Raw genomic sequence first — 27,066 nt, 5'->3', positions numbered from 1 at the left:
GCGTTGAATTTTCATCGATGTTAAGCCTAACAAATTTTTTTTTAAATAATAATCTTTGCTATTGTATCATTAAAAATTATTTTTAAATTATTTTATTGCTCACAAAACAAACAACCACTCGTAATTAGAAAATTAAGTCTCGTTTAAATACTGGCCTCCCTTCAATGGTCGAGCCAATGTTGCCAGCTAAAACACGCAAAAATTTAACAAAAATAATATTAAAGTAGCCAAGACATAGCCAAATATTGTAGTGCCACATCACTAGAGGACATTTGAAATTTGCCAACTAGAATGGTCGGTTAACCGATGTGACGGTTAATCAGGGGTCGGATAATCAATGCTCTACTGTAGTTGTACTTCAAACTAACCAAATTTGTTAACGTAAATCTCTATATCCCTGGCCGATACAAAAGTACAGTTATGGACTAACAGGATTTCAAACTATCTGAGTTCGAAATAACAAGAATTTCTTCTATTATTATTATGGATACAATAAATATACCAGTACCACGAAAATTTACCTTTTTCTACCTTAATTATTACTAAAGAAGTATATGCTTTTATTCTCAAAATGGTATGATTTCTTGTGCTTTGTTTTCATTAGATACCATTTCAAATGATCTTTAGTATCCCTTGATTAATTAAAGATCTGACAAATCTTCAATCTTTTCACTATTTCCATTTTATAATCTCCAAATGTTAAATTCTAAGTGAGATGAAACATAAACTTATTCCTACCACAGAGAAAATCAGATAATTTAAAAGTTTTATATGATAATTTAACTACACTGGAGGGCAAAAGTTAAGTTACAAGTGTATTTTATTCTTAATTTAAAATAAAATAGAAAACTTTATTAAAATAAAATTTATTCACTCAAAAGGGCATGTGGCCTATCCATTCTTTGGATTCCGTCATCTCGAAGATACTGAGTCACCAAGTTTGCTCTGTGGGGACGAGCATTATCGTCCATTAAAACGAAATCTGTGTGAGCCATTGGATGAATATAATGCTCAAGGATCTCATTGCGATACCTTTGACCTGTTAAGGAACCTCCTTCAAAGACATGAAGTTCGGTGCACCCAGTGAGAGAAACTACTTGTAACTTAACTTTTGCCCTCCAGCGTATTATAAAAATATTATAAATCACTATTTTAAGCATTTTATCTTAGAAGATTTTATGCAACACTTAAACAAGTTGCAAATATAGTTCAGATGGGTTATAATGCAAAAATAAAGCAAAGCACATATACATAAACAAAATACAACACTACAAAAAACCCAATATATTATAATAAAGCACCAACCATTGAAGTATGCCATCAGCAACATTGAAGCTGTGTGATTATTTTAAAAAAGCAAAGAGACAATTAGTACTTAAATTTTTTCTTTTTTTAAATTTTATAACATAACAGATGACAGACTGTGGATTAATGATTCAAAAACAATACACAATACAACTCTTTTAAAGTACAGTAGATATTCTGCTGGTAAAAGCTACTTAAGATCGTTTTAAATAATTCCCACTTTTGAAGAAATCAATTCTACTGTCGCTTTGTTGTTTGCAAAAACAAGATGTTAGTCATATAAGAGGAGGAATTGTAGATGATGTTATAAAATCAAAGGCAGCTAACAATAGTATTTTCTAGTAAAAGAAATTCTGTGAATAATTTGCAGTCATGACAGCCATCTTAAATTTTATTTATAGCACTTCCAAACTTTGTTGTACTAGGACTGCAATAGCTAACTTAAGCCAAAGTTGCTGAATTGTCTTATATACAAAGCACTTTGCAACGTAGTATACATAATTTGTTCCGTATGTCATATCACACAGAACAAATTATAAAAGAATTCTTAGCATCTACATATTAACAAATATTTAATATTTATATCAAATATTCTACAGTTTATGCTTGTTTTTAAAGATTTTAGCATTATATCATTATATACTGTCCATTACAATATTAAATTTAACATCTACTTGTTATAACATGCCATCAATAGTGTGACCAACTGTTTAGACTGAAAAATTTTATTAATACACCATTTTCTGCTGTCAAAAATCAGGGAGTGACTTTTATGCATGTAATATATTTAAACAACACACATTATTTTTAAGTATAAACTATATCCTGAAAGAAATTTTGACAAGGTAGCTATAAAAATGTCTTTAAAGTAGCTTGTGTATTATCAATAATAATGGCACTGTGTGACTAAGCGTTGACTCATTAATCCATTATGTTATTGATTTACTGAAGTTTCCAAAATCTCAGCAGTTTTTTCAATCTGTGTCTGCTATATATACACATACAAATCACATTTTTCTGTATATCCTAAAAATAAATAATTATTAAAATAAAAAAAAAACAGGCAAGCCTCTTTCGCGACTTTCTCAGCACTCGTAATTTACGAAGTTAAAGTTATGTGTGTTGCCGCTTGTTATTACGTTTTATTTTAAAATAATATTTATATTATTAATTATTATAAAAAGTAAAGGGCTTATTTTAAGAGTAGGACTGTATTTTTAAATAAATTATAAATGATAATAATCAGTAAAACTTCCAATAAGTCATTCCTCAATCGAGATATGATACGTGATGCCCTGACACTCCACTCCCTTGACCTTTCACTACTGAAATTTAATAGTATAAATGTTTCATATTTAGAAATAACTATGTCAAGTTTTGATACTTTCAGTTTATCCAGTCCTGAGTTATAATGCAAAATAGACACCCACACAGACAATTTATACAGGTTTCTTTCACATTGTTGGGCTTCTGAAGTTTCAAAGCATTGAGAAATGCAAAATACCAGAGGATTCAAATCTTGCTGATTACTTTACTATTCCTGTTCTACTCCGTAACAACCAGGAGAGTAAAATAGATTTAAGGAACAAAAATTTAAAGCATAATTATTAATTTTATAATAAAAATATAATTATCTTTTTAATTTAGATTTTAAATCCATTCCAAAAAAGAAATAAAATCAATTATGAAAATAATTGAACAATTTGGATATATATAATTAAATGATTTAAATAAATTTAACATAAACAATCAAGTACTATTTATTATTAATATCCAAATAGTAACACCAGATTTTTGGGCTATAATTATATATGAAATTCCATAATTTAAATTATCCACCTGTCTTGCACTCAAATTCTAGAATTTCAATATAATCAGTAGCTTAATTACAGTCCAAGAATATCTTGAATTGATATTTCATTATTAATAAATTTAACATATTATAATTTATTATAAGCAATACATTTTATTAAATATTTTAATTCCATTTTAAAATGTTCAGTTAAGCTGATTCAATTTAACTGCATTTTAATTATGCGCTTATAAAGTAAAACCTTGCTAAGTCGAACTGCATTGACTCAAAGCTGTCAACAAGTTTCGGGCATAGTACATAGAGTTTTTGGTCTCGTTAAATCAAAATTTTTGGTACTTTTAACTCAAATCTAATTTTCCATGTATCCTCTGCCCTTAATATATTTACATGCTTTATTTTCTCCTATATTCTGTGTGAATACAGATGATTAAGATAAATAAATACTGTCGAGGATAACATCATGCTATTATAACCTTGATTCAACATTCTTTTAATAATACTGTGTTTCCAGCATTTTAATTAGGACACAAGGAAGCACCTTGATGATGATGCCCTCAAAAGCTCTATAAACTGTATACAATTGTGTAATTATTCTATAATAAAGTTCTTGAAAAACAACTTAACAGGAAATTGATGGCCAGAGAAAAATTTGAGAAAATCAAGTATTAAAATTGTTAATCTGAAACTGATTCAAGATCGGAAAATTTTTACTCATTACACCTTCACTTAACGAGACTTTACTGTATATAATACATGATTTACAAAAATATATAATTCATGAATTCATCAAGCTTCAATATAATATTCTGATGATTTAGGATTATTTCAAACAGCTTGGCAGATCACATAAATGTAAATATGGCCCAATAGTATATAATACGTTATTGTTTATTGTACAATAGTAAATTTGCCCAGCATTGCACTGGTAAAAAGTAATAAGAACAAAGTTAAAATTAAAACCATATTAAAAGTTTTGTTATTTTAGGCAAATTCAAATCAATAGCATTATTTTGACAGAGCTTCGAAATCCAGAAAACCCTATACTTTTTCAAATCATTCCTGAGAAAGTAATTCACAGACTGTATGGTGTTTCATTAATTATTACTCAATGCTTATGTCTATAATAATACATTAAACTTAAATTATCACAAATTATAACAAAAGGGAATAAAATTAGAGAATGTCCAGATTATATGGTAGTCTATATTTTCTATGAAATCCTAGAGAGTGAATGAAAAATTTGATCCAGATTGGTCTAAAGCAGTGTTTCTCAACCTATAACGAATTGTCGCCCCTTCAATAAAACCATTACATAGCCCCTTCACTACAAAATTCCAATGCCCAGAGACAAGGCTAATGCCAAATTCATACTGCATTGAATAGACTAGTGACTAGTATAATGTTATTTGTTTAATTATTGTACAATATAACAAATAAAATATCTAATTATTCTTAATATAATATTTTACTATATCGCCCAGAAAATTGCTTTTCGCCCCCCCAAATTTAAATTGTTACTAATCGCCCCCTGAACATGGAAAAACGCCCACATGGGGGTGATATCGCCCCCATTGAGAAACACTGGTCTAAAGGTTAGGAGTGTACAGAGAACAAACAGACAGGCACACAGATATTCTATTATACATATATAGATAATTTTGTAGAAAAATATTCTTATATTTAGATAAGAAAACAATTTTTACCATTTATCTTCATGTTAATATCGCATTCTTTCCAAATAAAGATAACAAGTAATATGAATAAAAACAAATAAATTTTATCAATTAAATTATACATAATCTATAAAATATTAATCAGTAAAATATAATCTATATGTAAAATATTAAAAAATTACAAAGAAAATATTAAATATTTTTCAAAATTCAGGTTATGTATTAATACTTAAACTGAAATTAAAGTATTTAAAATTTGCTTCTCATTCGAGCATTTACAAAGTAAACAAAGTAAATATTTTGTTCTAGTAAACACTTTTACTTAAAGAAACATTTTTGGCCAAGTTTCCGATCATCTTCGACATACCATAACTCGATTAACAGATTAGAATGTAGAACATTATTCATTATTCGAATCTGTTAATTGAATTATGGTAAACTGAGGAAGATATTTGACTGAAATTCTTTCTTTTAATACAAGTGTTGATTATCTGAAAATAAAAAACAAAACCTACTTTGTATACTTATTTACAACATTTTTCTGCATTTCACGAACTTTTATGCAAAGTATTTACAATATAGTGGTTACTGCTTTCTAATATCAATCCACATTAACAGTACACTCATTTATATGTTTGGATTAATAAAAACAGTAATCCGAATATCTAACAGGGTATCGCTCAATCACATACAACCTCATATAGCAGCATTTAACTGGAAAAATTAACATTTTAGATCATATTTAACAATCCTCTTCAGGTCAACAATCATTAAACGTGAACTAACAACGCACCGTAGCACAGTGATGGATGGCCTCTTGGTGCTCTCAGAGCCAGAAAAGGCCTTAAAAAATAAAAAAAAAAAAGCACAGTGATGGAAATCTTTTTTGACTCTGCATGTAATTATCTTTAAAAATCCTTACATGTACTGAAGTTATAGACTTCAAATAATGACCTTTACAGAAATCAAACAAATATACTTTAATTATAATAAAGGTAAGAAGACGAGAAAATGACTATGATAACAAATATAAAACCTGAAACTAAGATAAATTTAAAAAATAAAAAATTGTATATGACGATCTTTCTTTGGGCTATAGATTCTTCACTTTGAGCTATAGATTTCCCAATCCTACCGTAGCAGTTACCTAATACTGAAAGAGTAAAAAAACTTAAATTTTTAATAAATATACACCAAATTTTGATCTAAACTCAACCAAATGTTAACCATGACATTCAAAAACAACTGGAGGTAAACCGTACACCTTTATAAATCTGGCAACGAATTTAATAAGAATAAAGAACATTTTCTATCAGATTCACCTATCTTCCTCGGTTACACAACGTAACGGAATAGAAGAAAAAGGTGTAAGTTTTTTATCAACCGAACGTTTCCCATAACACGCATTAACGATGGCACATTATCCCAAGGGCAAAAAGGGGGCCACAAACCAATTTTTCATAAGAAAATATTTCCCTCGCCATCTCTCCACCAGGAAAAAGTCGACACCATACGTGGGGGTCTCCTAATTCAAACACTCCCAGGCCCCATAAAACCATAACTTGTGATTTTCCTTCAGATTATCAAATGTAAACATTTCCATAATAATTCCCAATCAAACCATATTCATCACCTTCAATATAAAATTAGGAATCTAATCTACAAGACAAAATAATTAAAAGGAATTTAGTAGAGATTACTTTTAGCTAATTTTTTATATACACTTACATAGACTATTTAACTAAAAGTAACACCTACTGAATATGTATATATATATATATTTGGTAATTTAGGTTAATGTGATATTTAGGCTTAATACTTAATTAAAATTTGTAGCATTTACAAATGATATTTGTTTAATTCGGTTATTTACTTATATATAAACGAAAATGAACTCGTGATCGAAGTGTTAAGTCCGGTAGGTCAAAGTGAAATTGAACAACATCCGAGGTCAAAACTTACGTCTTTCCTTTTATTACTTCAAACAATCTTTATGACTAACGACATTTTCGTTTATAATATATCATTTTGTTTTTATATTATAAATACTTATAACTCTTTTTGTAATATTAATATATATCCCTTATCCGCCTTGGAGTGACCAATGTTAATACAATAAAAATGGTTAAGGTTATATCGATGATCGGACGAATTGGTTTGAAATTTTAGAAATATTAATGAAAACTTTTTTTTACGTAACTTACGTTAAAATCTTGTTTAAAATATTTATATCATAAGTAGAAATTTCTGAAAATCTTAGTTTAAGATTACTTTCTCGTTTTAAACATGGCCGGCATTTGGCTATTTTTTTACGTTGAAAGGCGAATAATGGATTCTTACAAAATGGCGGATGATATTGCGTTTTTTTTTTTTTTACAACATGTTTTAATGATATATCATAGAATTTATACGATGTTAATATTAAATTTTATTCCGGTTTTTTATCCAAAATATAAATAATTGATTATTTTTATATTTTTCTCTGAAGTTTTACAAAAGCGAGAATCCTCTTCGCCTATTAATATATCGTTTAAATTCTTGTTTTTATTATTAATTTACACTTTTCTAGGCATATGATTAGAGACATATTCTAATAAGAGAAAAATGTGTTTTTCCCGAGCAAAACCGGGCCACCGAGCTCGGTCCATCCCTATGAAAACGCATCTCGCTTTCATGCCGCGTGACACATAAAAAGCCAAATAATTTCACTCAGTTTTGTTACAGCATTTGGGCTCATTTATCGACAAGCTATTAATAATAATTTAAATTCGATTTCAACCGTTGGATGGCCTACCGCTCTGGGGACCCGAGTTCGAATCCAGACGGATCAATAATTTCTCAGGAATTTTTCGAGCGGTGGTCTGTCCGGATATGTCGGGGACCGAGCACTAAGAGGGCCTCTTTTAGCAAGCCTATTATGGGTTCGGCCAGGCCAACAATTAGGCGGCTGGATGGTGAGGAACGAGGCCAGACATATCCGGACGGTCCACCCCCGAAAAATTCCTGGGGATTTTTCGACCCGTCTGGATTCGATCCTCGGATCCCCCAGAGCGGTAGGGTGTCACCTTGACCGCTCGGCCATCTGGCCGTATCCCGAAAAAACTTATAAAGGAAAACGGTTCCTATTTAAATGTTATAATTCTATTTAAATGTTATAATTCTAAAGAAAATCCGGAAAACTGCTTTAAAGTTTAGATTTTCCATTTCTCATCCGACGTCGATGTTCCATTACGAACCCAGTCAGGAATGATCGATTATATTTGGTTTGTAATGGCGCAATTTTGATTGCCCATGTAACTTATAGTGGGCCGATAACTAATTAATAAGTCAATAATTCATTAATAAAACTAAATTAATTATTACTTCCATGCCCCCCACATCCTACAGCGGGGCCCCCCAGACCAGGATCATCGGCGAGCCTCCTTTCCCTTTCAGATGATATCAAAAAAGAGAGCATTTTTTGATTTTGTGATGTTCGATGTGAAATCTTGTAATGTGCCTATTGTCGGTTGTAAGTTTAAACTAATCTCACGACCATTAAACATGATTTCTTGCAAATATGCACAACTCCGCGAGGCCGATATTTTGACGAAGATGAAATTTCTTGGAATTTTTACAGGTTATAACGATCGACATGCACGTCCTTCCCCGAAGCTGAGGGTTTTAAACTGCTTTATATAGAACACGTGAGAATGTCACTTCACATGCATTTTTGTCTCAAGCCGAAACAGAGAAACTTACGCCGCGGAACTCAGTTTTGTTTTCCTAGAAAATAGTTTAAATTTATATTTTTAGCTAATTTCATAACAGAAATGTTGAATTTCCCATAGAATATGGAACACTTTTAATCTTCTGCAGTTTAACTGTTTAAATTATTCAAAAAAAAATGAATTTTGATAATAATTTAAGTAATTTTGAAAACTATTTCTCAGCATTATTCATTTTTACTAGTTTAATACATAATATTTAACGTTTAATTTCCATTTTCCATTAAAACCATTAAACTCTGGTAGTCTGGTCGCGGGTTCGCTCTTCATCAATGGACTGACCGCATGGTTCTTCGCGTGTCTAACGATGTTTTGCAAGTACTAAGGATGTCTATCGTGGATTCGGCCCTTAAAATAAAGGCGACCGAATTATTTAAAACTATCCAACCGGAATTGTTAAGAAATCACCTAAGAAAATTTATTTAGTTCTGACGTTCGGATCATCTTCAGAGTAACATGCTGATGCTTTACCAATTTAAATTAATCACACGGCTATTATCTTCATATGGTAGGTAGAATGGTGAAATTCACTCCGAGCAGGAATTAAGTTTAGACGTTTACTTCCAGCAAATTATAAAATGATTCCATTAAAAAGATTTGGAGGGTTAACTAGGATTAATGGAGGAGACTTAGGAGAGGATTAATTAACAAATCCATTATGAGTTCGGCCAAGCCCACAATGAGGAAGCCAGGTGGTGAGGGACGGACCCGACATATCTGTATGGACTATTCTCCGAAAAATCCCTGCATCCCCGGAGAGGTAGGCTGCCACCTTAAAAGAATAACAGTAAAGACTTTCACTTTGATGAAGACTTTTATATTATAAAATTTTTTAAAATTAAAATTATTAATTATTATAACCTTAGAAACTGAAAATCCATTTTTAAAATAATATGATATTTGGCTACTTTTCGGCTATTACTTTGTCGCCATTTTGACATTCGTCCACGCTTATTAAAGTGCACGTGTATTATACAAGATGGATGAGGCAACTGTTATTGAAGAATATAGAAAGAAATTGAAACAAGCGGTCTGTATTTAATTTAAAACAGAATTTCCGAATTAAAGTTAAAAGTTTTGCCATTTTTTCACTCCATCTTCCTTCGAGATATATAATTTATATTTGGCAATATAAAAAAAAATCTGATATGTCACGTTGTTTTGATTATTGATTTCGAAGAGTTTTATTGATCTTAAAGGGATTTTTGAACTCTCCTCCCCGTGTGGACCGAGATGGCCTTTTTAGCAAGCTCATTATGAGTTGGGCCGGGCCCACAATGGGGCTTGACGGGTGGAAAGAGAAGGGGCCCAACATGTTCTAAATGCATTACTTTAGACGTCTCATTTTCTAGCATTTTAATATTAAATCCATACTTTCACAGAGTTTTGGTGTAAGATTTGGTACAATCACATCTCTTAATGACACTCTGGGACTTTATCAAAGTTTAAGATCATACCTGTAGGAGCAAAAAAGGCAAAGGAACCATACCTCTACATGTGACCAATCTCAACACTCTACTGTGATCAGAAGTTACGTCGCTTGAATAAGGCCATCTTAACCATGCAATTATGCTGCTTTGAGTGGTCCATTTGACTGTTAGTGGAGTGCTTGGGATGTTATATAGTTTAAGGGGTGTGTCTCATTTGGAGTTTTTGTCTTACCAAGTTTTATATTTGCCAGTTGCCATTGGCATCTTGTAAAGGTTAAAGACCATTTGTAGGAGTAAAATACTGTAGAAATCAAGGGTTCAGTAGTGATTCTTTGAGATATTTAGCTCTCAAAGTGCTGTACAATGATAAAAGTTAACAAAAATTTAAATAAATAATAATAATAATGTTTGAAGTCTAATGGAGTTTTTATGAGATGACAGAAAGTCTGGTAGGAGTAACTTCTACCAGAATTTCTGACGCAATGTTATTTGCTGATATTTAGGGTGTGCGCAAATACTTCTACTGTATACAAAACTGTTTCTTAATAGTTTCAACAATTGGTTGAGCTATATTTTTAGAAATTTTCTAACTGTCCGGCTAAATGGATAGGGCATAAGAAAAATTTTGGATCAAAATATCCCACAAAAGTATTCCTATGATGTTTTTTTGCTAATGTAGGAATAACTTACAACTCTTAACATTAGTGATGGCTTCTAGCAATAATAATATTTTATTAATCATTTGTTTTCTATTTCTTACAGAAGTTTTTTGCAATTGTTTTATGTTTCTGTTAATCTACGTAGATTAATATTTTATGATTATAAATAGATTTAGTATAGGTTGTAAGTTAATTACATATGTTGATCAGTTATTAATAGTTAATAAGATATAAATTGATTAATTTTTAAAGTAAACTACATACATATATTGGTAACTATGAGTTATTTGGATCATATTGATTGAAGTAACTATGTTTTTATGAAAAATTTGGATTGAATTTCCTGTAGCAAAAGAAAGAAAAAAACGAGTGTTTTATGTATGAAAAGAAAATTTTGTGAGAATAATTTGATCAAAGCATATGTTTTCTATCAGTGGAAAGATTACAGGATATTACATGGAATATAGAAATATTAAAATTGATTATGATATGAGTATGTGTTGTAATGTTTAAATTCAATTATCTGTTGAATACCACTGAATAATACATTAAAACTGTAAATTCAAACAAACTAAACTAATAAGTACCAAATCTAAATATGCAGATTCTTAAAAATATAATCATTGTTATAATTATAGTAAGCGTACAAGACTTGAGAGGGAAGCTGGAGATTTTTTCCTGAGCCTGGAGCAAATTTAGGTACCTCTATAAATTAATGCTAACAAAAACATAAAATCTTTAAGATTGCTTTTTATTAAAAAAGAATCGTTTTACGAATTTCATCTGTTCAAAACAAAAAGGGGCATACTTTACCTCTCAGGTCCCACACAAATGCTTGACAGCCCTGTATACATGTTATGTTTTCTTAATAAATTAATTAAAAACTTTCTTTTACTTAATCAAAAGATTACTTATAAGATTTTTGTTTTCCCTGTTATTATCACACATGATGATCATGGAATAAAAGCCTTGAAATTGTTTTCAATTAAATGAAAGGAGGATTTTTGTTCATTAAATATAAGGGATCAAAACTTTGATATGATAAATATTAATTTTATATTTATATAAAGTTAAATTCAGACCATAGTGGTGTAACTGAGTGATTAATAATAGGTTTGATTGGTTTTATTTGTATATGGCAATGCGACACATGGGTGATCTGCTGAGGTGAAATGTCTCCTGGGAGGTATTTTGTGGGGAAATTGGTGTTACTAATGTGAAGAAAAATCCATGGTATGCATTGTTGATGAGGTGCAAACCCACAATCCCAATTGTCGGTGTTTAGTGGTTTTATCCACTTAACCACTAATAAATGATTTGGAATAGGACTTTCTGCTAAAAAAAAATATTCAGAATCTGCAAGGTTGTTTTTTTATTGTTTTGGGCAACAACAACAAATTTTTTTTGTTAAATCTTTCTGCTCAGTGGGCATTAAGAGAGCTTTTTTTTTTCTAATCCATTATGGGATTGACCAGGCCACAATGAAGCAACCAGATAATGAGGAACAGAATCTGTCATCCAGACCACCATCCAAAAACTCCTGGGGTTTTTCAACCTGTCTGGATTTGATTCTGGGTCCCCAGAGCAATAGGGTGCCTTCTTAATCATTCAGTCATCTGGCTGTCAATAACTTCATATCATCAAAATAAAGAATAGCTTTTAACATAAATATTTTGAACTGAATACCTATCATTGTAATTTGAATTGGTTGTGAGTAAGTTTTTCTTCATGATTGTGCAATATATTTGGTTGAAGATGTTAATAATTTTTATATATATCATTTAAATTTGCTGCTACTAATAAAATTAAGCTTTCCTATTAATTTTTATTAACTTAATTTTTAACTAAATTACTGAATAAATTTATTATTATTTGTTTTTAGGAAGAAGATATTCAGATGATTACAAGTGAACTTAATGATCTAAGAAAAATAAAAAATGGAGATCTGAATGGAGTTCGATTGCCAGCGGAAATAGAATTACTTCAAGCAGAAAATAATAAATTAAAATATCGAATTGGAATATTAAAGCAGGTACTTTGTTTTGTGCAATTTAAAAAAAAAATTTATTTTTGAGAAACAAATATAGCATATGGATTTAGAAAATAAATGAATGAAGCCTTAAATTATGAAAATAAATAAACAGAATAAGTGCAAGTTAACATGAAACTCATATTGATGGCTTATGTACATATACATACCTAGGTAAATCTGCATTTGTATCATTTAAATCAATAAACTAGTAACTACTAAAAAGTTTATTTAATTAATAAAGTTCAATGATAGGAATTTTATACTTAAATTTATTTCTAAAGTGCACATCTGTTACAAAATAGAAAAAACTTTATAAATGGCTATGAAAATATAATTAACAGTTTTTGTTTATGTGAAATAACAGAATAAATATTTTTCTCTTATTTTTGGCTCTTTCTATCCTTGGGCATATAAAGAGCCTTTTTTTACCCATTATGTGTTCCTTCAGACCCACAATTGGTGACTAGGTGGTAAGGGAGCAGGGGACCTATTCTGAGTATTATCGTTAAGGTAACGAATATGAATGTAATGAAAGTGTAAACAACATGGCGTCTTTTGGTGTAAGAATGATTTTAACTTCACGAGCAATTAGAGAGAGAGTTAATAAACTATGTTGGTGTATTGCTTAAAAATAATTACCTTAACTATTTATGAATATTGTATAAATAATGTACAGGCATACCTCGACTTACGTCGTTTCGAGTTACGTCGTTCTCGATTATACGTCGCTTGTTAAAAAAGTATATGGAAAAATAAAAATCAGGTTTAAGTCATTTTATTCGACTTTACGTCTGTTTGCCACAAATATTGAAGTCGTAATATCACTAGATAAACGTTTAAAGCACATAAAATCATATTAAAATATATAGAAGTATGTACTGTATTTACAGTACATGCATTCGTAAATTTAGATTACTTTTTTTTGTACTATATTAAAAACTAAAATTTATTTGTTTGTAAGCTTAAAATAGATTTTTATTAACCATATATTATTAAAAATGCATTAATAAATAAAATACAGAACCGGGAATGGTAATTTAAGATTTAGCCTAGTAATAAGTAGATTCGGAGACAAGTAAATTCGACTTACGTCGTTTTCCTGGAACCAATTACCGACGTAAGGCGAGGTATACCTGTAATTGCTTTCTTGTTAAAATTTAAAATAAGTAGCTATAGCATGAGCATTATATCTGAAATAGGTTTCATTTGCATATGTATAAATTAAAACGATAGTCATATATTTATATATTTATATTCAAAGCTATCAGTTACTTTTTGCCATCTTTCTGAGTCTTTTTTGTGAGCCGACTCCATCGGAATTTAGATGGTTGGCTATTTCTTGCCACAATTTCTGATTATTTTTTACGGTAAAGGAAGCATCTAACTTCCCTGACATTAATTTAGGGTTGTCTTCCATAAAATTAACAAGCATCTCAAACTGGCGACTTGTAGTTCGCTGGTTTCGTTTGCCTTTCTTCGACATTTTAAAACAAAACTATTCACTAGCGCTGGTACATGACAATGCTTAAACCATGTGCTTTGGTTAGAAAATGGCAGATTGCAGTCATGTGACAAAAATGCAATATTAACTAAACTGTGATTTGGTTAAAGCGTAATAGCTAACAATAGCATGGAACTCAGACGCATCTTGACTGACTACTCATAGTGAAACCCACTTAACGTGGAGCACAGAATAGCGATTTGTCTAAGGTTCGTTAACTGTCTTTTGCTAATGGGACTTATTGAATGTCCTGTGTATCGCTCTCATTGAGTTATCTGAAGAGCTCAGAATAGGTCCCTGACCTATCCAAGATAGGCTAATCATGAAAATTTCTGAGGATTCTCACCTGGATTCAATTCCAGGTCCTCAGAGTAGTAGTCTTACTACCATGGCTATCTGACTGGCAAAAGAACAAAGGCTTTATGAACAAACTGAAAGAAATATTGTTTAAAACATTTTAAAGATGTTTTAATTTTTATATCAAAAGGATGTCAAAAAAACGATTAAAAAGATGATTTTTAAATTAAAACATTTAATTAATTTGCTGTCAAAGGCACTTATGTCAAAAACAATAACTAAACTATAACATGATATTTAATAACTAAACATATTTAAAAGCCAGATTATGTTAGCCAGCTGTTACTGAAAATTTCCTTATAAACTTCAGTTAACAATAACAAAATAACGCTTATATTGTAACCCTCAATTGCATACTGTTCTATAGTGTGGTTATCTTTATAAAGTAAAATACTTTTAACTGGTCAGAAGAAATACTGGTTGACCAATCAGCTAAAATTAGTTTTGGAAGAATGCTGAAAAAGCTATTTAAATATGTATAATTTAATAATATTTTACTTAGAGTGTTGAAGAAGAGGAGTCCAAAGAATCTCAGAATTGTATGGTGAATTGTTTACAAGAATTGAAAAAAGTGTTTGAAGTTGCAGTTAAGAGAGCATATCCAAATGTTGAAGATCCTCCTATTGCTGTAGTACCTAATCCAAGGGAGAAATTTGGTGATTATCAATGTAACAGTGCTATGCAATTAGCTCAGGTAAATTTCATTTATAAAATATTCTTTAATAATAATTAAAAATTATTTTTGTCAATATAAACTGTATATTGCAGCTGTAAATATGTAAAGATATACAATTTTTAAGGACACATATCAAATAGATTACATTTATATTACAGTTGTTTCGAAATCAAGGCCACAGGGTAGCACCTTATGAAATTGCTCAAAAAATTATTATAAATTTACCAGAAAATCCTATTATAGAGAAAACGGATGCAGTACAAGCAGGATTTATTAATGTAACATTGAATAAAGAGTATGTTAGTCAGCTGTTATCTTCGATACTTACAAATGGCGTTCAACCACCAAATGTGGGACCGAAAAAACGAGTCATCGTCGACTTTTCATCTCCAAATATTGCAAAAGAAATGCACGTAGGTCATCTCAGGTGAGTAAATGGAACATTTATTATGACTTTTAATGAGATTTGAAGTATTGAAAAGGCCTTTGAATTACAGGTCAACAATCATAGGAGAGAGTTTAAGTAGGCTTCTTGAATTTGTCGGATTTGATGTACTTAGATTAAATCATATAGGAGATTGGGGAACACAATTTGGTATGCTTATTGCTCATCTCCAAGACAAATATCCTAATTTTGCTGAAGAAGTTCTTCCCATTAGAGATTTACAAACTTTCTATAAGGTAAGAATTAGTCTTTATGAAGTGTAATTAAAAAATTTCTCAAATATATGTTAATGCAATGTGAAGTTCTAAATGTTAGCATTAATTTATATAAAAAGCTAATTAAATCAATTTTTAACACAAAATTATAAGAAAGAGAATGTTTTCAGCATTGTTAAATGGGCATCTTCAGGCTAACTTAACTTTGCAGCTATTAAAACATGGGAATTGCCATCCACATGTTAAAAAGGACAGTGTAAGGGAGGGAGAGGATTGTAAGATTAAAGATCATAGATCAACTTCTGTGTAGGGGGAAGAAATCTACACTTTGAAAGTTTATAGCTGCATTTTTTTTGCAAGAAAAACTGCTGCTATAAACTTTTAAGATGTAGATTCCTTTGCTTTCATTCCAAAATTATAAGAAAACATTCACTTCATTATGCTGGAAATTAGTTACGTTTGCTTTGTTTATTAAGTATACCCAGTTTTCATATTTGATCATTCATTTTTATTATTATTAGTAATATATTTAAAGTTTTTGACATGTAAGCATATAACATATAATGTAAAGACATTAATAATTGACACGGCCTAAAACAAAAATCACTACAAGTTGATATATTATTCGGTTATCAATAATTGATATTTCACCATTAACATCAATTAATGTAGATAAGTGATATTTAATTTTATCTCCAGTAGCAATCATTTTTGGCATTGGAAGTATGTCTATAATTTGTGAATAAGTAATAATTCTATTATTGGATTCATTTTGTTTAAAAAGTATTTTTGTCATTGCAAAAATTCATTGCCATAACTTCAAGATTGACTTTTGTATCTTCTAAAGAACACATTCATATTTGTATAGATTTTTTCCCCCTAGAAAATATGTTGGAAATGTTAGCTATTAGTGTACTATCAAGCTAGTGCCTTTACTTGATATTAATGTAACAAATTTAGTCTGAAGGTAGTGACCTAGCTGCTAATTTTTTGACCAAATTTGTTAGTTTAATTATTATTTTAATAATTTAGAAATAGTCTAGTTAATTAGTTGATTAAATTTTTGATAATTAAATGATAAGAATGAAAGATAAAGTTTATTTCATAGCTGTCTCATAAATAGGGAATTCGATCCCGGTCCTTATTTCTAATCCTGGGATTTCGGGATTATACTTATTCGATCCCGGGATTATTTCGGTATTGAGGGTTAATAAAAAATAAGAAAATCTTACAGAAATTAAAAATCAAAATTTAGGCAAAAATCAACATATTTTACGGTATACACCTAGTTAATTTAATCACTCTAATTAATCAGACTTACAGTCAGACTAACCAGACTTAAAATCACTGTCTTCATGTTAAAGTTATTCTTTTTTAAGCATCACTGACATCTCTTTAAACTCACATAAATTGAAAAAACTTTTATGTAACAAACTATGCAAATAAACGTTGAAAATTCACAAAAATCTCTCTTAACATCGACTAAATAGACTACTTTCATATAACAACCTAGTAAGTAGGTAGTAAAGTAAGTTTCTTAGGAAAAAGTATTTAAAAATAATATTAATCAGTCACATTTTTCTTAAATATAAAGAAAACTAATTTAATAGGAACATTCTAATTTGAATTGCGAAAATATGATCTGAGAAATAACAATGCATCTAGTGTCTCATCACCAAGTCTGCTTCTCAATTTGTTGCACATATATGCAGCTGCAGAGAAAACGCGTTTAGGTTGATGGAAGTTGGAGGAATCGTTAGTAAATACTTATAAGCTTCGAGGACACGGGGAGGATGGAAGAAAACAGTCCGGTCGACACGGATCGGGATTGTAGGAGTAAAGGCTATAATCCCGATTGTTTCGATCATTGTAAGCATGTTTTTCAAAAAATAAATGCGTTAATTTTGTAAATTCGGTCTCTGTGTGAGTCTCTCAGCATTCAGCAAACCACTACCCCGAAACGTAAAAAGACTCTCGCATCATCCTGACAGATCGCGGACAAGGCGAGGGTCATAACCTTTTCACCTAAGGTCGACCCCCCCTAAGCGAGTAGCGTCAGGTCTATATTAACCACACTGGCAAAACAAGATGGCTGATACATTGACAGGTAAAACGCATTTGAAATGTTTGGCATTTTTTCTCCACTCAAGCATTCAATAATTTTTCTCTATTTTAAACGTTTTATGCTTAATTATTTATTTGATGAATGTATGTTTCATATATCTTATATACAGTCGATTCCCCTATAACACGGTATATACGTTCTGTTCTTTATGAATCCATTTTGTACGAGTCCTTGCCAATCACAGCCAGGCACGTATGCACTTTATGGACTATGGCTGTTTGAAAGGTTTTCTTCCATAAAATTAATCGATTCCTAGACTAATTCGACTCAACATTTCCAAAATACATATATTTTTTTGGGAATAATCCGTATAAACTATGCTATAAACAAAAAATTGTAGGATTACTTACCGAGTGTGCACCGTTCGACTATGCCGTTGCTTAAGCTTGTTTTTGTAGCGGAGCAGTGCACCAAACGGCGGCTGCAATTTCTGATAAGTTATTTTTCTGCGAAAACTTCGTTGAACTTTGGAGACATCATTAATATAAATAATTTTTATGGCCGTTGAATAAGAAATGTTTCTTTCACAAGAAATGTATAAAATTAGTGCTGTATTAGACTTACGGTACCTAATTTACATACTGTACAGACGATAGCTCGCCTAAACTCTCCGTAGCGTGGCGCTAGGCGGCAGAAAGCATATATATAATTATAATAAAGTTACAATAAATTAAGTTAATATATAATTATATATACAGTACCTAATTTATATATAATTAATATACAATCATATGTACAGTACCTAATTTATATATAATTTATATATAATACTGTACAGACGATAGTAAACTCAATTTACCCGCCTAAACTCTCTGTAGTGTGATGGTGGAAAGTAGTTTGGCTGCCTGATAACGTTTTACCGAATTATAGCGGTTTTTTTACCATGGTGTACGGATACCGTCGCAATTTTTTCGCCGTCATACAGGAATCCAAACTATAGGAACCCGTGTTATAGGGGGGTCGACTGTAATTATTTCTAGAATAGGTAATGTAATTCTTTCAGTCATCTGATGGTTTTTCTTATTGCTGAGAAAAAACCATTTGAAACTAATTAATTTAAGCAAGACATCCCATTATTATATTATCTAATTATGTTTGATTTTAGCTAAGTGGATTGAATTATCTTGTACTTGGTCTGTTTGTATTGAAGAAACTTTCTGTTTCATATGTCAATTATGAAATAAGTTCTTTTTGGAAGAAGTAAGCTTTTGTTATTAGAAATTAAATGTTACAAATTCAGTATTGCAGACTATAATATGCCTAATTGAGAATGGTGTCAAGAAGCATTTCATGTAATGACATGGCAATCAGCTTAACCAGTACAAAATTTTCTCATTAACATAAGAAAATTTCACTCCTTTATGAATAATATAACTGTATTTCAGTGTAGTAAAATTTAACTATAATGAAATCATTTTGAAGATCCCACAATTTCTTTATAATGAGATTTTACTCTACAAAGTAGTAATGAAACTAATCTAATAATATACTTATAATTATACGAATTAAGTGGTCAGAAATTTTTTTTACAAAATACTATATTAGCAATTATAAATATCTAAATAAATAAATAAACATACATAAAAGTTTAGAATAAAATAATCTTCTGTTTTATAAAAAAAGGAATCTAAAGTTCAATTTGACGAGGATCCCGAATTTAAGAAGCGAGCTTATTCTTGCGTAGTTAAATTGCAACAACACGATCCACTCATGATTAAAGCTTGGAAACAAATCTGTGATATTTCACGTAAAGGTGAGTCAGTCTTAAATTACGCAATTTCTTCTGAAGTTGTTAAAAAATTGTAAATTCATATTGTATTTTTAATGACAATATTGGCATTGTTTATGCCACATAGATTTAGATTTGTTTGTGTATTGAGAAAGTTGTAAATTTGCATTTTCTGAATGTAGATAAGTTTTATGATTTACAGGAAGTGTTTTCGAGTATTGAGTATCCACACTTTTCTCAAAAACTGAACTAAGAAGAGTGAATATATAAAGAATTTGTTATAGGAAAATGCATCCCTTACCTTTATCTTTACATGTATTTACTGAAATATATATTTTTACAAAAAATAGGAAATTTGCTAAATTCCTTTCTTTATAAATTGAATAGCTTAGGATAAAACTGATGGAATTATTTTGTAATTTCAGAATATCAAAAAATATATCAAAGATTGGATGTCACTCTAATTGATAGAGGAGAATCATTTTATCAAGATATGATGAATGATGTTGTGAAAGAATTAGAAAATAAAGGTTTGTTTATTTTTAATGTTAAGGCAATACACATATACATTTATTTTAGAATCAGTCTGCCCTAGGAAATATTTTAGTGTATTTTCTGTAATAATATTTCTTTCTGGAAGTGTCTTCTACATGTCTTGCAATATTGTCATACTTGATTTAGTTGCATTTGGTCTCCTAAGCATCTCTAGACAGCATTAAATAGGGTTACTTTAATTACATTTGCTCAATATTTATGGATTGCTGTTTAATTTCACTAATTAATTTTCTAAATATTGAAGAATAAAACTTTTATTTTATTAGGGCACTTGATTGAAGAAGAAGGGAGAAAAGTAATGTTTGATACCCAGTTTCCCGTGCCGTTAACACTCGTCAAGTCTGACGGAGGTTATACTTATGCTACGTCGGATATGGCAGCCATAAAGCATCGTATCATGGAAGAAAAAGCAGACTGGATATTTTATGTAGTTGATGCTGGGCAGGTTAGTGATTATTAAAGTATTTTAATTATCATTCTTTTTATCTAAGTTATATGTTATTTATTTCAGAGTCAGCACTTAGAAACTGTTTATTCTTGTGCTAAAAATGTGGGCTGGTATGATCCAGATAAAGTACGAATTGAACATGTTGGATTTGGAGTTGTGCTTGGTGAAGATAGGTAAATTAAAAATTTATTGTCAACTAATATTTACGGATTGATAAAATAATCTAATTATTTAATTATGAAACATTTAATATATTTTCTTTTTAGTGATATTTCTTTTTATTAGCTGAGATATTCTCAGATAGATAAATGTTAGGAATTCTTTCTAATTTATGCTTTTTATATTTGTAGTGTTTTTAACACAGTTTAGAAATTATGTACAAGTTTTGTACTACATGCTGTTTTTTCAGTATAATATGATTTTGGAAAGACATTAGTGTACTGGAAATGCCTTATTTCATCATTATATGGTGCTTTCCCAGCCTGTCTTGAGTTGCCGTAGGGTTTATTGACATTTGGTCTTTTGAAATAAGTACTGCTTGATGAAATGATTTGATATATGCTGGGAGTTTGAAGTGCTTTCATGTCACATGAAAATAAAGTCTTGATTCATTGTCCTGCAAGTTGAAGGACTAATAAGAGTCAAAGGAAAATCATGTGTAAAGATTGGGATCAGAAAAACATAATTACAGTACATAAATACTCTTATGGGATATGCAGTAGATTTTAATTTAATATATTGCTTTCAAGAAAGCATCTTCCATATACCGTATTTTACAGACTATAAGATGCACTTTTTTCTTTGAAAAATTGCTTCAAAAATTCAGGTGCGTCTTATACTCGAAATTAATATAAAAATATCCAGTGTTTGATTTAAAATTCTCATGTCTTAAAAATGGTCATATATTTGATGCTGCGGGAAACCTATCTCTATCTGGCAACATTGAATTCAACTGGCAGCAGCAGTGCACCGATGCCACGAACACGAGTTGTGGAGTGTTGGGATAGAATCGCCTGGATGTACAATTCCCACGCTTTTTCTTTTTTCAAATGAACAACGGTTGTCACCATAGAAACTCGGATCACGAGACGACCGGTGGTTCTGAATCCACGACCATGGATTGGCCAGCGATCATTGTGCTACCATTGTATGATCAGTAGACGTTCAATAGCGCTACTAAGCATTGATTGGTGGATCAGCGTTTGCTTCAATTTGTATAAAAGGATTGAATTTAGGCGGTAAAAATGGTGAAAATGTTATTTTTTTTAAAAAAATTGCTTAAAAATTAAGGTGCATCTTATAGTCCATAAAATATGGTATATATAAAAACAATAGCATATGTACTGGTACATGATACATGATATATTAGATTTATTGAATGATTTGCCAGATGTCTTTTTATTGGGTTTTATTCATGCTAATTAATAATTTGAAAAAAATAATTTATCAAGAGACGATTACTCTGTTTCTGATAATTAATTAGCATTAATACAGCCTGATAAAGAAAAATTCAGAAGATCATTTGGTGAGCTAAGAATTTATTGATGAATATAGTTATGAATTTAAATACAAACAAAACTTTTTTAACCAGTAACAGAACATTAACCTGAGACAGTTAAAAATATGAGGACGGCCTTGGTGAAGGCCAAAAACATTCAGAAGTTGCATTAAAGTTTTGTTACTGGTTAAAAAGGTTTTGTTTGTATTTAATTACTGCAGTAATTTGAGAAGGAGACAGTTATAATTATAAATTTAATATTTAGCAAATGTTTTCATTTAAACATTTTCTAATGAACTTGAAAATAATAAAATATATATATATATATATATANNTATTTACATACATATGTAAAAAAATAACGTTGTGTATCAAATTATTTCATTTAAAAAATTTTAACTTTCAGAAAGAAATTTAAAACTAGATCTGGAGATACAGTTCGATTAGCAGATTTGTTAGACGAAGGACTAGAAAGAGCATTGCAGAAGTTGAAAGAAAAAGGAAGAGATAAAGTAATTTTTAAAAATCTTAATTACAGAATTTAAAATTCAAGACAAGGACAAATTCAATATAGAAGTGATTAAATTTGTATCTTGAATTTGTTTAAATATTGTAGTTTTGTAAATCTTTCTTAAAATTTATCTGTTATATGATTTACTCTGATTTATAAATTGAAACGATGAAAACTGAAAGAACTATTCTTGAACTAATTTATATTGTTGATTGTTAAGTTTGTTATATGATGTTTGTAAATGAGATAATGAGACTGGTTTCATAGCAAATGATCTGGAAACAGTGTGGGGTTTTTTTCCAGTGGTGTAAGGACATACAGCTTCAGTTCAAGTGAAAACCTTGTCACATTAACTAGTGAACCGTGAGTCCACATTTTTCAAAGTGATATTTTCTTTTGCATTCCGAAAATGAATGAACATAGTTACAAACAACGTTGTGCTATTAAGTTTTGTTTTAAACTCGGAGACAATGCCACTGAAGCGTTTGCAAAACTTCAACAGGCCTATGGGGAAACTGCTTTGTCAAGAGCCCAGGCTTTTAGATGGTTTAAAGCATTTTCAGAAAACCGAAAATATGTTGAAGATGACCCTTGGCCAAGAAGGCCATCAGCTTCACAAACTGATGCAAATGTGGAATGAATCAGAGACCTTGTACGATCTGATCGTTGGATAATTGTGAGATTGATTGTAGATGAGCTGAATTTGAATCACACAACCATTCATCAAATTTTAACCAACAAATTGGGGTTGAGAAAAATTTGTGTGTAAATGATTTTCAAAAACCTCACTTCTCAACAAAGACAAGAGGAAGGAAGTGTGCTGTGATCTTATGGATTGGATTGAAAATGATCCAGATTTCCTCACAAATGTCATTACGGGTGATGAAACATGGATCTTCGAGTACAATCTAGAAACAAAACACCAAAGTGGGGAGTGGCACACAGCAACCTTTCCACAGCTGAAAAAAGCGAGAATGAGCAAGTCAAAGATCAAACTCATGTTCATATGCTTCTTTGACAGCAATGGAATTGTCCGTAAACAATTCGTGCCTCAAGGACAAACTCAATCAGCATTTTTGCTGTGAGGTTCTTGAAAAACTGTGAAAATGTGTTTGTTTTGTGAGGCCAAACATCAAAGAGATCTGAATGCTGCATCATGACAATGAACCTTGTCACACGGTGCTTTTGATTATGGAGTTTTTGACACGGAAAAATATTTTTTGTTGTCTCTCATCTTCCATATTCACCTGACCTGAGCCTGTGTGATTACTTTCTCTTTCCCAGACTGAAACAACGCCTCAAAGGGCATCATTTGGCATGACAGAAAACAAAACAGGCTGTAACCAACCAGTTGAAGGCCATTCCACTTTTTGCATTCCAGCACTGTTACAAAGAGTGGAAGTACGTCTCAGATGCTGTATTGCTTCCCAAAGGGACTATTATGAAGGAGACAAAGTTGATTTGTAGATTAATTATGAATACAGATATTTACAGAACAAGTCTCATTACTTTATTTACAGACCACGTATGTAAGACAGGATAAACCCTATAACATTTATGCAAAATCTGGTAATAAACAACGAATTGTTACAGTTGACTTACCTTAAAGCAAACAGTGATAAAGCGAATTTTGCCATTGCTGTGACAAAATGCCATTGTCACAACATTAATTTTACAACATACAATAAAGCAAAAAAATTTTACCAGAATTCGTTAAGCTGAACTGTAAATGAACTCCACAACCCTCACAAAAATAACCCTATTTTCAGCTATGGTTGCTATTTGTTTTTTGACGTGAATAATAAAAATTAGTACTGTAATAAATATTCTGTTTTGAGTAGAATAGTGCTTTTCTGCTCAAAACAGAAGTAAACAAAGACAAGTTTGACTGTCTCAGAAAATAGAGGTTAAAGTGGATGCAGTTTCAGGCAAATTTAATAAATTTAATACTGTTTAACTTTATTTAGTAAATTAATTTAAAATACTGTATTATAGTTTAAGAGATTTCAATCATCTGTTAAGCCTTAACTCTCTAAATTATATGACCTTGGCCTTGACCCTAAAACTTAATATGAATTATTGATGAAGTATACTAACTACTGTTCCCCTGGCAACTTATATTAATGCAAGCTGACTGTATTAAAAAAAACAACCAGAATTTGATTCATGTTTTTTAACTATACTTAAATTTTAATGAAAAGTATGACTATATTTTAAACTTTAATTATTATTTTTTAATAAATAATAATCATTATTATAGGAACTTACCAGTGAAGAATTGAAAATGGCTCAAGAAGCTGTGGCGTATGGTTGCATTAAATATGCTGATTTATCTCATAATAGGAATCATGAATATATATTTTCATTTGACAGAGTAAGTCTTTAATCTTGGTACAATAGAGTCTCGAAAACTTGGCACTCGATAACCCGGCAGTCTGGATAACTCGGCCACAGCCTGGCAGGGCAAAAAAATCCTTAGTTAATTAATTTTCATTATAGACAGCTTTATGCCTCATAAAGTATTTTTCTGAGGTCTGTCTTATCAGGTAAATTACTGTAAACAGTGTATTCATTAATTTTCATTATCATGTAGTAAAGGCTCTATGCCTTCATAAAGGACGTACTGTTCCTTTGTTTAAGAGTATTTGGGCAGTTTATTCTCTGTTGTATTCTCAAGTAAACAATACATACAAGTACAGTACAGTATTTTCTGAGGAAACACTCATACTTATTTTTTCTAACCCCATTCCCGATAACCCGGCATTTTCACAAACTCGGCCACCCTTTGGTCCACATTAGGCCGAGTTTTCGAGACTCTACTGTATTATCAATATTAAAATTTTTGAAGGAGGTTTGTTTCATTAATTCTCTTTGTAATTAGTTATTTTGACTGTCTTCAATTATGTAATCAGTATTCTGTTCTACACAAATTTATTATCTGTTAATATGGTTAATTATTGGTATTAGTAATGTACCACTAATATATGTATTGTAATATATAATTTGGGATGGCTGAGATTGTTAAAGTATCAAGCTATTGCTCTGGGGGCCTGAGATAAAATATGAGTGTTTGAAAAATGCCAGAAAGTTTTTGGAGTGGTCTTTCCAGATATGTCTGCACTATCTGTCATTGTGGGTCTGGCTGAATGTACAATGAGCTTGATAAAAAGGCTTTTTTAGTAGTTTTTAGGCATTTTAAGATCATTTCTATTGTTAAATTTGTAAAGTTTCATATGTATCTAGCTAATGGATTTAATTTGGCAGCTAGGACATTCATATATGTTCAGTGGCTTTAATCATCATATATCAGTTCTAACTGGATACTATTATGTCCATCAAATTCAATTGCTTTGCAATCTAATTCTGTTTCTCACAGCATATTACTTTTGTGGTATTACTGTGAATAGTACTTATTGAAATGATATTAATTGACTTTTAACAAGTTGCAGAGTAATACAAATTGTGGAAAGTGAGTTTATATTTTTGACCAAGGGAGATTTTTAGCAGTAGTATTTTACACTTGCTTTTTGCCTGAGATGTAAATGAGTGTGTGTGTGTGTGTATGCTTTTGTGGATTTATAATTGTGCAATAAGTCGAAACCTGTTCTTTCACATAGGGATTTAGCTATGAGTTTATAATTTTGCTCAGTTGTGTAGATATGTCAAATTCTATCATTTCTGAATTAAGATGACACAGTAATTATAACATTTTAAAAAGGATACTTAATAACATTTACGAATTATTTCATTAAAATCATTTATTATCTGAATTACTTGTAATTATATAAGTAATACCTGAAAGAATCTTTAATCATAATAAGTAAGTTTGGTCATACATAAATAGTAGTGTGGTTGATATTTGTTCAAGTATGATGCAAAGTTTTGTGAATCATAAAATTAATCATCATATTATTTGATTTACATTCTATTTGTTAATCAAGACTGATTTATTTGAATGTTTTAATAACTTGCATCTAATAAAATCGATTAATGTTCAATTTTAAAGAGAAAATGAGTGGATTAAAATGAATGTAAATTGATTTTTTTTTAAGATTAAAGCATAAATTTTGTGACAAGTAAAGTTTTTAAACTGTTTTTGTCTTTTTGGTGTTAAGAATGAGTTTTTGAATATTCGTTGTGTGTTCAGCCGGGCCTACAATAGCAGTGGGCAAATGGCAAAGAATGCAGCTCAATGTGTTCAAATTAATTTTTACATAAAATCTAATTATAAGCACCAGCGTGATACTCTAGGAAATTTTGGTTCAAATATAGAATAGAGGTTGCGGCCGAAGTTTTCATCTCTCAAACGTGAACGTCGAGCGCCGCT

General features: G+C 30.5%; 2 protein-coding genes across 4 annotated transcripts in view; one reads left to right on the top strand and one right to left on the bottom strand.

The window, feature by feature from the left end:
- Window positions 1-7,123, bottom strand: part of LOC111631587 (CCR4-NOT transcription complex subunit 7-like) — a 15,827-nt gene extending 8,704 nt beyond the window's left edge. Inside the window, exon 1 of one of the 3 annotated variants that reach the window (XM_023375853.1) lies at window positions 6,996-7,123. The gene's annotated coding sequence lies outside the window, so the exon portion shown is untranslated. Of the gene's footprint in view, window positions 1-6,664; window positions 6,928-6,995 lie in introns of those variants that run through there. The other 2 variants (XM_023375851.1, XM_023375854.1) reach the window with 2 other exon arrangements.
- A 2,351-nt stretch (window positions 7,124-9,474) lies between these two features.
- The window catches only part of LOC111631582, a 26,068-nt gene continuing 8,476 nt past the window's right edge, over window positions 9,475-27,066 (top strand). Inside the window, exons 1-11 of the mRNA XM_023375845.1 lie at window positions 9,475-9,588; window positions 12,530-12,679; window positions 15,040-15,231; window positions 15,372-15,640; window positions 15,711-15,894; window positions 19,622-19,751; window positions 20,153-20,257; window positions 20,549-20,727; window positions 20,794-20,903; window positions 22,635-22,740; window positions 25,000-25,113. Of these exons, the coding sequence (XP_023231613.1) occupies window positions 9,538-9,588; window positions 12,530-12,679; window positions 15,040-15,231; window positions 15,372-15,640; window positions 15,711-15,894; window positions 19,622-19,751; window positions 20,153-20,257; window positions 20,549-20,727; window positions 20,794-20,903; window positions 22,635-22,740; window positions 25,000-25,113 (1,590 nt within the window). The 5' untranslated portion in view covers window positions 9,475-9,537. The remainder of the gene's footprint in view (window positions 9,589-12,529; window positions 12,680-15,039; window positions 15,232-15,371; window positions 15,641-15,710; window positions 15,895-19,621; window positions 19,752-20,152; window positions 20,258-20,548; window positions 20,728-20,793; window positions 20,904-22,634; window positions 22,741-24,999; window positions 25,114-27,066) is intronic.

The sequence above is a fragment of the Centruroides sculpturatus genome, unplaced genomic scaffold, assembly GCF_000671375.1.
Source record: "Centruroides sculpturatus isolate CEXI.00-Female unplaced genomic scaffold, Cexi_2.0 scaffold734, whole genome shotgun sequence".
Taxonomy (NCBI): Eukaryota; Metazoa; Arthropoda; class Arachnida; order Scorpiones; family Buthidae; genus Centruroides; species Centruroides sculpturatus.
The sequence above is the reverse complement of the archived record's forward strand: the minus strand, read 5'-3'. Positions and strand labels throughout refer to the sequence as shown.